The sequence below is a fragment of the Dermacentor andersoni genome, chromosome 7 (genome assembly GCF_023375885.2).
Source record: "Dermacentor andersoni chromosome 7, qqDerAnde1_hic_scaffold, whole genome shotgun sequence".
NCBI lineage: Eukaryota > Metazoa > Arthropoda > Arachnida > Ixodida > Ixodidae > Dermacentor > Dermacentor andersoni.
Window position 1 is genome coordinate 115,606,577 of NC_092820.1, and position 13,947 is coordinate 115,620,523.

General features: G+C 43.1%; 1 protein-coding gene across 1 annotated transcript in view; it reads left to right on the forward strand.

The window, feature by feature from the left end:
* The window catches only part of LOC129385649 (uncharacterized), a 44,213-nt gene that overhangs the window by 13,883 nt on the left and 16,383 nt on the right, over positions 1-13,947 (forward strand). Inside the window, exon 5 of the mRNA XM_055072513.2 lies at positions 4,208-4,325. Coding sequence (XP_054928488.2) covers positions 4,208-4,325 — 118 coding nt within the window. The remainder of the gene's footprint in view (positions 1-4,207; positions 4,326-13,947) is intronic.

The window sequence follows — 13,947 nt, forward strand, 5'->3', positions numbered from 1 at the left end:
ATTTTGGCGCGCCTTGCGTTCATTCCTTCAGCTGTGTGTCCAGTGCTTGCGGACAACGAGAGACGCGTGCATATCACCGTGACACTGCGTTTTTGGCAGGAAACTAAATTAGGCAGAGCTTCGAAAGAAATAAATGTAACAGAAGCGCATGACGATTACTGTTTGGGGACGAGATACGCCCCGAACGGTATAAACATTTACAGAAGTAAAGATAGCTCTTCGAGCGGTCGGCGTATTTCCGCTAATCTCTGATAGGAAGCCCTCGCGTTCTGAGTTCATCGAAGCTGTAGCGAGAAAGGTTGGTTGTGGCACATATGGCCTTCGGCACAAAGCATATACTGCTTCGAAACGGCGCTGTTTTGAAGCCGGTATTTTTGTATGACAAGCATACCGTGCGAAAAAAGGAAAACAAAATCGTTTCATGGACTGAGTCGAAAAAACAAGTCACTTAACGGCAAATGTGGGCAAAAACTACAAAATGTGTAGAGCGTTGTTCTGGCATATTTTAGGTCCCGTATGGGCTATAAATGTATTTTGAATTGCACGGAAGATGAAACCAGCGCTACGAAGTTCATGGGATGTTCTCGCCAAATTAATAGGCAGCTTCGTTGCATCTAAAATGTAATTTTCATTGTAATTTAGAAACTACAATGATGGTGTAGGCCTTAGTGGATCAGTCTTTTCTGATAGCCTTGCGAGTGCGTCGCCAGCAAATAAAAATGATGTATTTAGGCCCATATATTAATATACCAGTGACAAATGTTGTTGCGATGACAAGGGGTCCGTAATTATCCGAACATGCAATGCAACCTTATATAAGCTTGCAGTGTCGCATGAGTGCTTCGCTAAGCCGAGTTATGTCAACCTCATGATAGTCATACTTTCATTCAGGCTTCTTAGCGAAGAATTCGTCTTCTTACAGACCATAACGTAAAATACCTACCTATGCGTATCTTTACCCTAAAAACGGGAAATCTCTGGTTCGTAAAAAAGAAACTAAGTACGCGGACGATTTCGGGGCAAACGCCAACATAAAATGAAACCATTTATGGTGTAGTAGCAAATCGTTGCATGCAGCGTCAGGGCGCTACCCGTTAAGAGGTGTCCCTATGCACCTCTGCACACGCACACGCACACGCACACGCATACACGCACACGCATACACGCACACGCGCACACGCACACGCACATACACACGCACATACACACGCACACGCATACACGCACATGCATACACGCACACGCATACACGCACACGCATACACGCACACGCATACACGCACACGCATACACGCACACGCACACACGCATACACGCACACACGCACACACGCACACACGCACACACGCACACACGCATACACGCATACACGCATACACGCACACACGCACACGCACGCATACACGCATACACGCGCACACGCACGCATACACGCATACACGCGCACACGCACGCGCACGCATACACACATACACGCATGCACACATACACGCATACACACGCACACGCATACACGCACACGCACACGCATACACGCACACGCACACATACACGCATACACGCATACACGCATACACGCACACGCACACGCACACATACACGCATACACGCATACACGCATACACGCACACGCACACGCATACACGCACACGCACACGCACTTACACACGCACATACACACATACACACACACGCACATACATACTTACACACATACACACACACGCACATACACACATACACACATACACACACGCACATACACACATACACACATACACACACACGCACGCACAGAGAGATATGTATTACCTGTGATTCGATGGCGTGTCGTTTCGTTGTTATTACTATATGACGGTTTGCTGGGTGAAGCCTGAAATTCTCAACCATCGTTCGCGAAGCCATGTGCTTGTCCGTACGTGCAAAGGTCCAGTAAGTTGTAGTGCAGTTATTGATGAAATGCAGCAACGCACGACCGCGAACTTCTGCACGAAACTTTCCTGAACGCCAAACGAATATCGCGACACGCTGCACCAGATATGCGACAACAGCGTCTTATCCAAAAACGTATATGTAGAAGCGGTACAAGCACTAACGTAATGGTTAGGACTGCGTTGAAGATGAAATACCAGGTTTTCCGACGAAGTCACTATGGGTAATATTACTGCTTGACGGTCTGTTGGGTGAAGGGTGAAATCGTCAATCATCGTGAGCGAGCCATGTGCTTCTCCGTGCATGCAAAGACGCAATAAGAAGTAATCAGTAAGATGTAAGTAAGATGTTATTTCATCAATAACTGCATTTATTGATGAAATGGGATAACGTACGACCCCTCAACATCTGCATGACGCTTCTGAGAGCGCTGAAGGAATATCACAACATGCTGCACCAGGTATGTGAGCACAGCGTCTTATGAAAAAAGTATATGTAAAAGTGGTACAAGCGCTTGCGTAATGGTCAGGTCTGCGTTAAATACTAGAACATGCCAGGTTTGCTGATCAAGTCATGCACCGGCGAAAAAAAATTTCAATAATTTGTCAAGTAATGACAGTCGGAATATTGGTGGAGGCCACAGGACTACCGGATGGGGTGGTATACGCAATTATAGGCAAAATATGGGTTAGTATAAACTGTGCGCATAGTTGGTGGCTCGCGACTTCGCTCGTGATGAGAAGTAAGGAAGGATGGAGGAATGCGGGGGTTTTAACGACAAGGTGAATAGTGGGACCACCTTTCCTGAGCGGATCGTCGCGAGCGATGAGTCGTGTTGTGCGTAGTAAGACCCAGACTCAGAGAGGCTAAGCGTGGGCTGCCGCCGGTCCATGTAACCGCATTCTATGAGACTTTTGGTGAGAGACGTGGCGCATAAGGACGATGCTGATTACCTTTTCTGATGCTGAAAGAACTATTCATGTACAGCACCACGTAGGTGAACGTCTTGGATCATCTTCTGAACAGGATCAGATTTGTGCGCGCCCAGAATTCTGCGAATCCCCTGACCACCCATTTTTATAAGATGTGGCCTCTGCCAATTATTTTCAATGCCTTCACATAAAGCGAAATTTATAAGGACAGCAGTTCTTGAATATTACCGCCTAACTAAATGCGAACAATGAACTCAGTCGCAAAGAACACGCAGTCTTCGCCTGGTGTATGCTAGATTTGTACGTGCGCTCTCTAAATGGCATAGCCATAGGATGCGGACATGCTTGAAGGGGATTGTCTGAAATACTGAATATATGTACAGGCTTTGCTGCAAGGAAATCAGTAAACCTACCATTCACCGTACTTATGGATTCCATGTTGTATACCGCTGGTCCCAGCTAACGCTAGTTAAGTTGTTGACGAAAAATATATTTAGTAATGACGGTGCAAAATACAATTATAATGAATTTTCTGAGGGGTGACGGGCGAACAACGTAGGTCTTAAGACCGTATCTTGTACGTTGTACTTTTTATAAGTTGCTTCCTGTAGAGATAGGTGAAGGCTTGGTGGAACCCCCCATATCACAGCAGCTGTGCATCTGCACTCTGAATCAGGCATATTAGGTAGAGAAAAAAAATTTATATTATTATATATAATACCCTTATATATATATATATATATATATATATATATATATATATATATATATATATATATATATATATATATATATATATATATATATTTCTGTGAGGTTTTTCTAACAAAGGCAAATTCCTGAAGCTTAAGGGGACGCCCTAAATCCACTATTCTCTTTCTACATGTCTTAATTGGCAATTGTATTCGCATTGAACTTATGCAAGTCGGCAAAAACAGGCACTAGAAGTGCGAAAGACTGCGCTCCTGTGGAATGAAACTGCCTGAACAAAAAGAAGTATAGGAAAGTTCGTGTCGATGGTGATGTGCGCGCAGTAGGATTTGTTAACATATCACTAGTGGCCCCCACCGTGTACCACTTGCCAACGCTACCTCATGATCGGCCACAGGAATTTTATTTCGTCTATCGTAAAATGAATGCCACCGTGAAGTTTAACGGGGCGAGGTTCTGCGCGAAGTGGAAGACGCAAAGGCAATACCGAGAACACCCTGGTAGTGAGCGTACCAGCCTTCTGTGCCTTCACCCCCCTCCCTGGGGTCTAAAAAGGATGAGCGACTAGTTTTTCGCGGCTGCAGAAAGACCACCTAAGGCACGCACTCATAGCACGCTGCCATGCTTTACAGGAACGACGTGACCATCATGGTTTTCCTCACGTGCTTAGTGACAATGCCGGATCGCTTCTATTGCAAAGCCCTGCCAACTAATGCGTGGAAATCTCCGGACAATGCTACTGCAGAGTTGGTGAGTGCGTCTTGGGAGTGCTCAAGCGAATCACCACCAGCGCAGTCAAAGTTCGAGCAATCTGACACGTTTTTTTTTCCGGATAGCGTTTAGGGTTGTATACGAAGAAACGCCGTTTATGCTCAATGATTTAGCCACAGTGACAATCAGGAGATGAATAGACCTTCTTTCTTGCAGTGAAGTTGAAAACATGTAGACACTTCAGTATAAAAAAGTAGTACAATTTAAAGCGGACATTTCTCCAAATATGAAGTGTACCTCCACTGTATGATATCTGTTTTGAGATGTGTCTGATGATAAACTTCAGAAAAAAGATATATTTCGTCGCAAGGCTTGGCCCGGGAAAAATCAGCCATTTCTGAGCTCAAGTAGAAATGCTTGGATCACACTGAACGACAAATAAGACTGCGCCTCAACCTATCCTAAATAATTTCCAATGTGACGCGGAATTCTTCGCAGCACCATATTTGAACTCCGAGTTATGTTTCATCATGTATAAGCCATTCACACATTTACATACATAATATTGCAGGGACGGATTTCTTCCCTATTGCTTTTTCTTCTCCGAAAACTACTGGAGCGGAGAATTCGCCGTAGCGCTACGTTGGGTGGGCCGCATGAATGGGAACCTCGGTGGGTTTGGGAACCTCAAAAGACAGGTTTGACTTTCTGCTGTGGAAGTTGTGCCTAAGTCCGCAATTGACATGTTTGTTTGGTGGAGACGCACTAACGGTAAGGTATTGGCTTTAGCGTGTCCCGTAATCTGGTGTAGGCATATAGATTGGGCCAATCTCCAGCTTAGTGGAGATGTAAACGTCAGCGTTCGGATTGCTTGCGTCACCTAGTGCGAGAGAGTTCAGCCATACAAAAAAGGAGCTGGTATTGCAGTAAATGAAACTGTTCTACGTCACTGCTTGTGAAGAATGACGTGTTAAAAGACAGCGTGTTCATGATTCGGCCGCTGCTGAAAATTTACACCAGCAGCGAAACAAGAACCACTTGGTACCGCAGTATTAGCTGTCTTCATCTGGTGGAGCTCAGCGTCTCCAGGTGGCGCCACCAATCCATCCGCTCACATTTACGCCTCCGCTCACCTGGCCATCCATCCAACCCACGTGCGTATTCCAGATTACCGGCCGCGCAAGAGCTCTTATCATCAGTATAAAGCACGCACTTGTCATTTATTTCGTGGCTCAGTACAGGAAGTGGCAGGACAACTCTTTATTACTCCCATGTCCGTCAGCTCTTTATATCCCTGTCGACCTTGTGCTCTCTGCCGGGCTTCGGTTTTGTTTGCGTTAACGTTCACGGCACCTTCACGATTTCAACGCGTGTTCACAATCCGGTGTGCAGCAGGAAATTATTCTTCTGTCGCAGTACGAGAATGTATTGTTTTTAAAGAAAGCAACCTGGCACCTTAATAACTTTTCACATTGAATTCGTTGAAATGACCTCGTTATAAGCTTTTCAACTGTTGGTTGAAACCCCAAGCCTTATAGTGTACCACCGCATGATTGGAAAGATGTTCAATTTACGAGCATTTTGTGACTGTACCGAATAAATTTAGAGAAAGTCGTGTTGTTCCTATATAACACCATCGCCTGGAGATTAAGAAAGTAGACTAAGTTCGAAAGCTGCAGGGATGGTGAGGTCCTTTTTTTTTTCTTGTCGATTCCGTGATCCGTGAACTTCTGTGGGGAACTGCACGTACAGGGGCCAGTTTTCTCAAAGACCTATTACGCCAGGACCGTTCCTAAGGACAAATGACAACCAATCGAGAAGCTGGACATACAAATAGAGAAGGCGGCGGGTGAACGTTATATGAACGAAAGGTTTTGTGAATTTCGCCACAGATTCTAAATAGCAACGCTTTTCGTTCGCGAGTACTATTTGTAACTGACCGGCCTGGTAATATGTCCGAAATAGTGATTGGCCGATAGGACACGCTAAGAAGAGTTCTAGTGCATGAACTTTTTTAATACAAGCACAAGATCGCAGGCAGTATAGCTTCCGGGATAAAACACTGGAAACGAGTTTTCCGTCCCCTTACACCTTTTGTTATCACTTGCCGCGGAGCGCAATGCCTTTTACAGTTGAGAAGTGGGTAACAGGATGTAATGCACAGAAAATAAGAGAAAATGTGGAGCGCAGACTCTGGCAAAATCTCTGGGTAACAGCGTTTTCAAGCAAACCACAGCTAAGAACATTGCTAAATTCCACTGCCACAATAAACTTGTTTTAATCACTCATTGAAAATTTAGCCCCAGCGCGCAAAAAGCTCAAGACTACTAAAAAAGTAGGCTATGATAACATGAAAGAACGGCGCATTAAAAGTGATGCTGTTATGTGGTACCAGCTCATATACTGCGCTGCGGCTTCATGAGAGCCTGTTTTTGATCCCAAGTCAATGCTGTCCAACCCTCACTGTAAACAAAAAAACACCCAGATGGGCGTTTTTTGCTTGTCCTCTAGCGCATTCCCTTTTGTACATCTTTTTGCTCCCATTGAAAGGGCGTACGATAAAACTCCCATTGACGTGGGCATTAATTGGGCACACAACGGGGGTACCGTATACGCCCACTTCACCCCCCCCCCCCCCTATTTGACTGGGAGGTACAATGGGAGTATTGTGAAGGAATTAAAGGCATTTTAGTTTAGGTGCGGCAAGTTCGTAGCGAAATGCATGGTGGCGCGGGTCACGCGCTTACGCAGTACCAGACGGAACACCGCAGGCCGAAATGTCGAACGCCGGCGATCAAGGCTCAAGGGAACTCGGCCGTCCGTGAGCTGCCACCCGAGCAGGCGTCGCACCTGCTCGGAGCGAACGCCGGCGTCCGACACCTTGGCCTGCGCTGTTCCGTCTGCTGCTGCATAGGCGCGGCGTACCGCCACGAAGCATTTCGCCGCGGGCTCGCCACACGTGGTCCAATCGACGGCACAGGGCCACCGCTGAATCGACCAAGTCACGCGCACACGTGGTCCAATGGCGAATGAACCCGTCACCGCACGTCTTCATTTTTTTTCCCTTTCGCTGATCACAGAGCCCCTCTTTGCAAAGCTTTTATACAGTCGTCCTAGCTTATCGGCAGTGCCTCCCAGGCCAGCAAACGCCTTCGAGAGCAGTTGCTACTTGCTGAAAGGAAAAATGCACGAGACACACACTGACAGTGAAGAAAATTTATTTTACACCAAATGTAAGAAATATAATATGTTCACTTCCGGGCCCAAAAGAAAGCACATTTCTGCCCCAGTAAAACAATTGTCTGGATTTTAAAAAAGAGCACTGTACATTGTAAGCATGCCAGTTGCTAGTATTCTACATGTCCTAATACAATGAAATTAGTAAATGAAAGAAATGCTAAGAAATCTTATCTCGTTTCATACTGAACTGTAACTACAGAGCCATGTGTTTGAACTGTTACTTTGTACTGACGCTCCACACTTTTGCACAGACTATATATTGAGCTTGCTTGACTAAGAGTAAAACTTCATTTGGCCTAGTTGGCACATAATTCTGAACTTAAAACTTACAGAGCAAACACCTAAGACGAACCGCAAAAGGCAGACACGACACACGCTGGCACTAACTGACAACTTCTTTATTTCTTCGTCGTCGATGCATATATATGCCCTAGGCCACACAACTGCACAGGCACACACATTACATTACAGAGATCTCCCAAATTATCACATATGCCAACGTAGGAACTCAAATTCAGATGGGTGCAGGGACAAAGCTATGTCACTGATGCAATTATCATTTTGCCTTTTTATGTCGTAGGCCTCTAAGGCAAGCCGCGCAAGCTCATTCATGCTTTTGCCAAGAATCGACGTCCCATCAAGTCGTGCCTCACAATTTTTGCAAGAGTTTATACGCGCAACAATGTGCACTCTTCTATCTACATTTTTGTTTACTTTTTGTGCATGTTCCCTGCGCGGTCCCTTAAACACATAAGGTCATCTATCAACTCAAGAAAATTGCTTGCAGGCATAGTGTTCCTTTGGCGTTTTCTGCACCGAACAAGCTTTTAAAGCTATGCTCCCGCACCTGCGGAGAGGGCAGAGGAGGACGCCAAATTCGGCATGATGCTTCATACGTGTTGTGCGCGGTCGGCATGGTTTATACAATTCACTCTCATGTGCTAAGACATAGCTTGGCTAGATATGGCATTGCATCAATGAGCGACTCAGGGAACATGCGCAACAAGTAAACAAAAATGTAGATAGAGGAGCGCACCTTGGTGCGCATATAAACTCTTGCAACAATTGTGAGGCACAACTTGATGGGACGTCGATTCTTGGCAAAAGCAAGAATGAGCATGTGCGGCTTGCCTTAGAGGCTTACCACAAGAAAGGCAGGGCGATAATTGCATTAGTAAGATATCTTTGTCCCTGCATCCATCTGAATTTGACTTCCTACGCTTGCGTATGTGATAATTTGGCAGATCTCTGTAATGTAATCTGAGTGCCTGCGCGGTAGTGTGGCCTAGGGTTTATATTGCATCGACGACGAAGAAATAAAGAAGTTAGCACCAGTGTGTGTTGTATCTTCCTTTTGTGGTTCGTCTTAGGTGTTTGTGCTGTAAGTTTAAGTTGCTTGACTAAGCCATTCCTAATTAACAGTGGCTGGTATAATGAGGCCGATCAGTGGTATTTTGCATGGACTAGCACACAAATATGATAAATGTCAAAGTACTAAATTAAGAAATTGGGACTCATCACACAAACAAGCTACATAATTTAGTGCTGGATTTCTGAGCAAGCTATTCAAAATTATTGTATTTTATGAACCAGAACCCACCTTCTGATTATGACACATGCCATAGCGAGTAACCCGAATTAATTTGGACAACCTGGGGTTCTTTAACATGCACCTGTCTAAGTACACAGGTGCTTTTGCATTTCGCTCCCACTGAAATGCGGTTTTGTTTAAGACTACATTTACGAAAGTTCCAAACACGATCCCCCCTATATTTTTACAGTGGGTGCTCTTTAAATGGAGCCTCAAGGTGCCAGGGAAATTGGTTCCATTTACCAGGCATTATATTTACTGAGAGACATTGCAGAGAGCCAACCAATTATCAGGATGGTGTCCTATTTAAGCGGCAGTTTCGAAGCGATTTTCGTTTATCGAGATTCCACTGTAGTCCATAATAGTGGATGAGTTGTGTTCTGCATGGACACATTAGCATGGCTACCATGTTTAGTTGAATATTGTGCAAGCAGCAACATTTCACTGTACCCAGTGCAATATATAAAGCCAGCAATGTAACATGTTGCAAATGCAGCCACGAACAAGTACGTTCCCTGATCATATCCAAAAGCAGCATCTTTATACGAAATTAGTCATGCTTTCTCCCGTTTAAGTGCCTTGTTTTCAGAAATCAAATCCTCCTTATCATATTGACCTCCAATTGTGTCATTCCCCGAGCTGAGGTCATTTGAGATTGCATTTATTTGCCCTTCAAATAGCATATTGGTCTTATTTAAAAAGCACATGGCATCACAGTGACCACCTAGACATAGAATTCGAGCTGCAACACAGTAGCAAACATTCTGAGGTAGAAGCCTAACTATTCTTTTGAATTTGGATGCATGCTCAAAACACTGCTACGCAATTGCAGACAGGGCTGATAGTGTAGCAACCAGGACAGATTTAACGGACATAAAGGAGCAAAATTGTGTGAGCTTCGAATTATTATTCTCTCTGAGGAACCATGCTGTCCAATTATAAAACGGGGATCAAAATAAAGTAATTGGATAGCAAATCTGCATTTCATTAAGTAAATAAAATACTGTTCATGCTACCTTCCAGGGTGCACACTACATTCACTTTCCCTGAATGTGAATTTGCTACCTTTCCATGGGTTGCCAAATGTATAGGTGTATTGTTGGTCAAGGGTGGTGGAATGGATATAGGTCTCAGGCTAGAGGAAATATTTAGAGAAGGAGACTTGCCAGGTTGAACAACGAATGTCTCAGGCTGGAGCCATTTGGTTCTCTTGCAAAGATGTTGCCTCCAGCTTGAGACTTCCTTTGTTGGACAACTGTTGATGACTAATTTCGCCATCTTTTCATTTACCCTCGTCTTATTCAACCTATTGCTCCACGCAGCAGCTGCACTTTCTTTAAAAAATAAAGATATTAATGAGCTCAAAGGCTTTGTGCATGGCTGCATCCCCAAGTGCAAAAATTTGTTCGCAGATTGAATGACAGAGTTGGTACCTTTCTTGAGAATTCAATAGGAACCAAAAATTGAGCTAACAGACTGGTTATGACGACAAGTAAACATGAATTGATGTGGAGTGCCATTTCTTCATTTTGCACCAGGCTTGGGGCCAGCCAGACTTCTTCCTAAAATTGAGAAAATTTTTCTAATGAAATACATATTAAGAGTATTTTCTTCATAATCTGAAAATTTAAAAACATGGTTATTTGGTTATTCATATTTAGTTGGGAACAGTGCGAAGGACAGTGACGAAGTAAGGGCTTATGCAGTAATGCCACATAGTGCTGGCTGAGAACAGATTCACTTTTAGAACAGACAAACAGTTAAGTACTTTGGAATGCTTCCTAAAAGCCATAAAAAACCAAAGCAGGAAGCAGTTGTACAAAATAATGTATGTGCATGAAAAATGCATCTGATCATCGGTTCGCAGACATGTATGCCATTTGCTTGTCAGTTAACAAAACACGTGTTACACTGAAACATTTCTCCTACAATTTGGCAATTCTGTGGGCTTTCATTATTGCTCGGGTCAGTTGGTTTATGTTGTTACTGCTACTAGTGTACGGTGAAGTGTAATGTAGATGGGCAAGTACTACTGACAACTATGAACATTGGCAAATTTTGCTGCACGAGGATAACGCATGCATTGTCCCGCTGCAGCGAAACTTTCCAGTAAACATTCACAGTTGTCTGTAGCACTTTCCCATCTGTCTCGCCTCACACTGTTCCATCTATAGCGCTTCACCATACTGTAATATGCACCACCGACACAAAATTCTACCCTTCTGAAGTTCTTACTGCTACTTCACACTCGTCACATTCAGGCCGCCAGGCGTACTGAGCCCAATGTAGTATAACTGCATAGACTGGCAGCTCCTGTCATGGACTTATTCTGGTGTAATGGCACCACAGAAGCAAACGAAGACAAAGACATGCAGGACACAAGTGCCTAACCTCAACTCTCGCTTTAATAAGAAAACAGACATCATATACATCACATAGTGACAGGAAGTGATGTCATTAATTCAAAAACAAATTCTTTGTGCAATGTAGCTGAGAATGACTGATGCATTTGTTCTTTTCGTGCTAATCTGCCAAAGCTTAATTATCTTATGTACATCTGCTCATAATTTTTGGCTACAAGTTTTGATGAACACAGGAACAAACCAATCTATTTTGCAGTGCATCACTATGTGCGAATGAGAGTTATTCCACACAAACTTCATTAGCCGCAATCTCAAATTAATACAATGTGTGTATGCAATGCAAGCATGACTGGATGGGAATGGCTGACTGTACATAACCTCCGTTGCACAGTGCACCGCCTGCAAATTGTGCTGCACGCAACAAATTAATTTGTTTTCCTGGCTTGTCTTTTTTTCTCATCAGAGCAAATCTCTCATCACATGTTTCATACAGAAAAAAAATTTTTGCCCGTAGAGACCAGCTACACAATTACCCATGAAAATTACAAATGCATACGAAACAACTGCAACCACTTTTTTACTTCATCTCATTCATTATATTCCATATTCATGCCTAATTTAGTTGCGCAAATCATTGTTTTCTTAGGCCCTTGTTAGGAGAGTTTTGTGCTGTAATAAAAGGCAGAAGCCAAAAAAAGGAAAAGGTTGGTTGTGGTTGAAGCACAATATGCATCTAGTGAGCTAGGCCGCAAGCGTTGTGTAGTCTGCTGCCATCATAAGGCCGTGCCTACATTGGACAGATGGGATGCTCTATTAATGCGAAATCAGGGAAATTGACTGAGTATGAGTCATCCGGGTGAAACAATCCTCCATCACACAATGTTAAATACTGCAAAGAATGTGACTGCGGTCCTGTGTTCCACAAAACTTGCGTTGTAGCCAGGTATTACGACCTGACAACATGCAAGGTAATTGTGGCTTGCAACATTTAAAAAGTATGACGAATGTATCAGTGATCCATTAGTTGCACTGCATAAAGAATTTCTTTTAACAGATATCATCACATCATGTCTCCACCTGTTATTAAATATTGCCTGTTTCCTTATTTTAAAGCTTGAAGTGAGATCCGGTGCTTGTGTCATGTGCGTACATATCTTTGTTTACTTTTTGTGGTGTCATTACACCAGAATTTATATAACCAAATGGCCACACACTGCTTTTGTCACGTTATAGTGGTGCTTGCAAAGCCTCCCAAACAGCAGCCTATTTGGTCAAAACATGCTTTTGTACATATGCTCTTCCAAATAGAAAAGCTATCAAGAAGGTAACAAGAATCAAGAGCATTAAGTTAAATCCACTGCAATGCTTTACTTTTTTGCCTTTATTCCTTACACCTAAGTGGATAAGAAAGAGTGTGAATGTTACAGAAATGCACTAAATAAGTTGTTGAAATTATGCAAAAATGTTAACACAACTAAGCATAGATTTATGTGCAATAATAGACACCAGTCTCAATTTCTTTCCTTCTGACATAAACATAGTATATCTTATTCCTTTGGCATGAAGGAAAGCATATGTAGACCAGACAAGCTTATATTTGAATGAGAGCCTTCACGATTAAGCACCACTATAATGTGACCATAAGAGTACATACACTGTAAACAGTGCCGATGACAGCCCAAATTTCATAAGTGCAACATGTTAGCGAAAGCAGCAACCATTAACCCAGAAACTAATCAAATCCCACAATATAACAAGAAAAAAAAAGATTAATGTGTCAGCGCAGCACATGTTCTCTGAAGTTACAGAAAAGTGGTATGCTTATTAACAAACCTGAAACCACAGCACATTTGTATCTGACCACCCCCTGCCTCTTTATGTGCTTTCGTGCCTCTGACAAGGCATTACTGGATATTTATTTGCTTGTCTGTTGCAAAAACACATCAATTATTAGTCAGTGCACAGTGCACCATGCCATTTATCTATGTGGACTCACTTTGTGCCCTTAGCACTGCTCTCACCTATTCAGAACTAAGGATTGCAAAAAGACTTGTTCCACTTAAATCTACATGCCTTAATATGTGGGTTCTGCAGTTGAAATAGGGTAATTATAAGTAAAATGCATGACATGTTCTGATGAACTTTGTTTTCATAATCTAATTGTTTATTTGGGCACATAACCAGTCAGATCATTTGTACTAAAACAAGAAAACAAATTCAACACACTAGTTTATACTAGTTGGTGCTCTATTGACTTTAGTACACACATTGAACAAACGACAGGCAGTGAGAAATACCAACAACCACTAACTTCCACACGGCATTATTGGCCACATGTGCACGATATAGCTACAAAAACCCAAACGAAAGTAGACAAAGGAAAAAGTACATTTTAACAGAAAAAGAACAAGACAAAAAAACTTCTTTTGGTAGCTAAGTCACAATCAAGGTGTAAATGACAGCTATA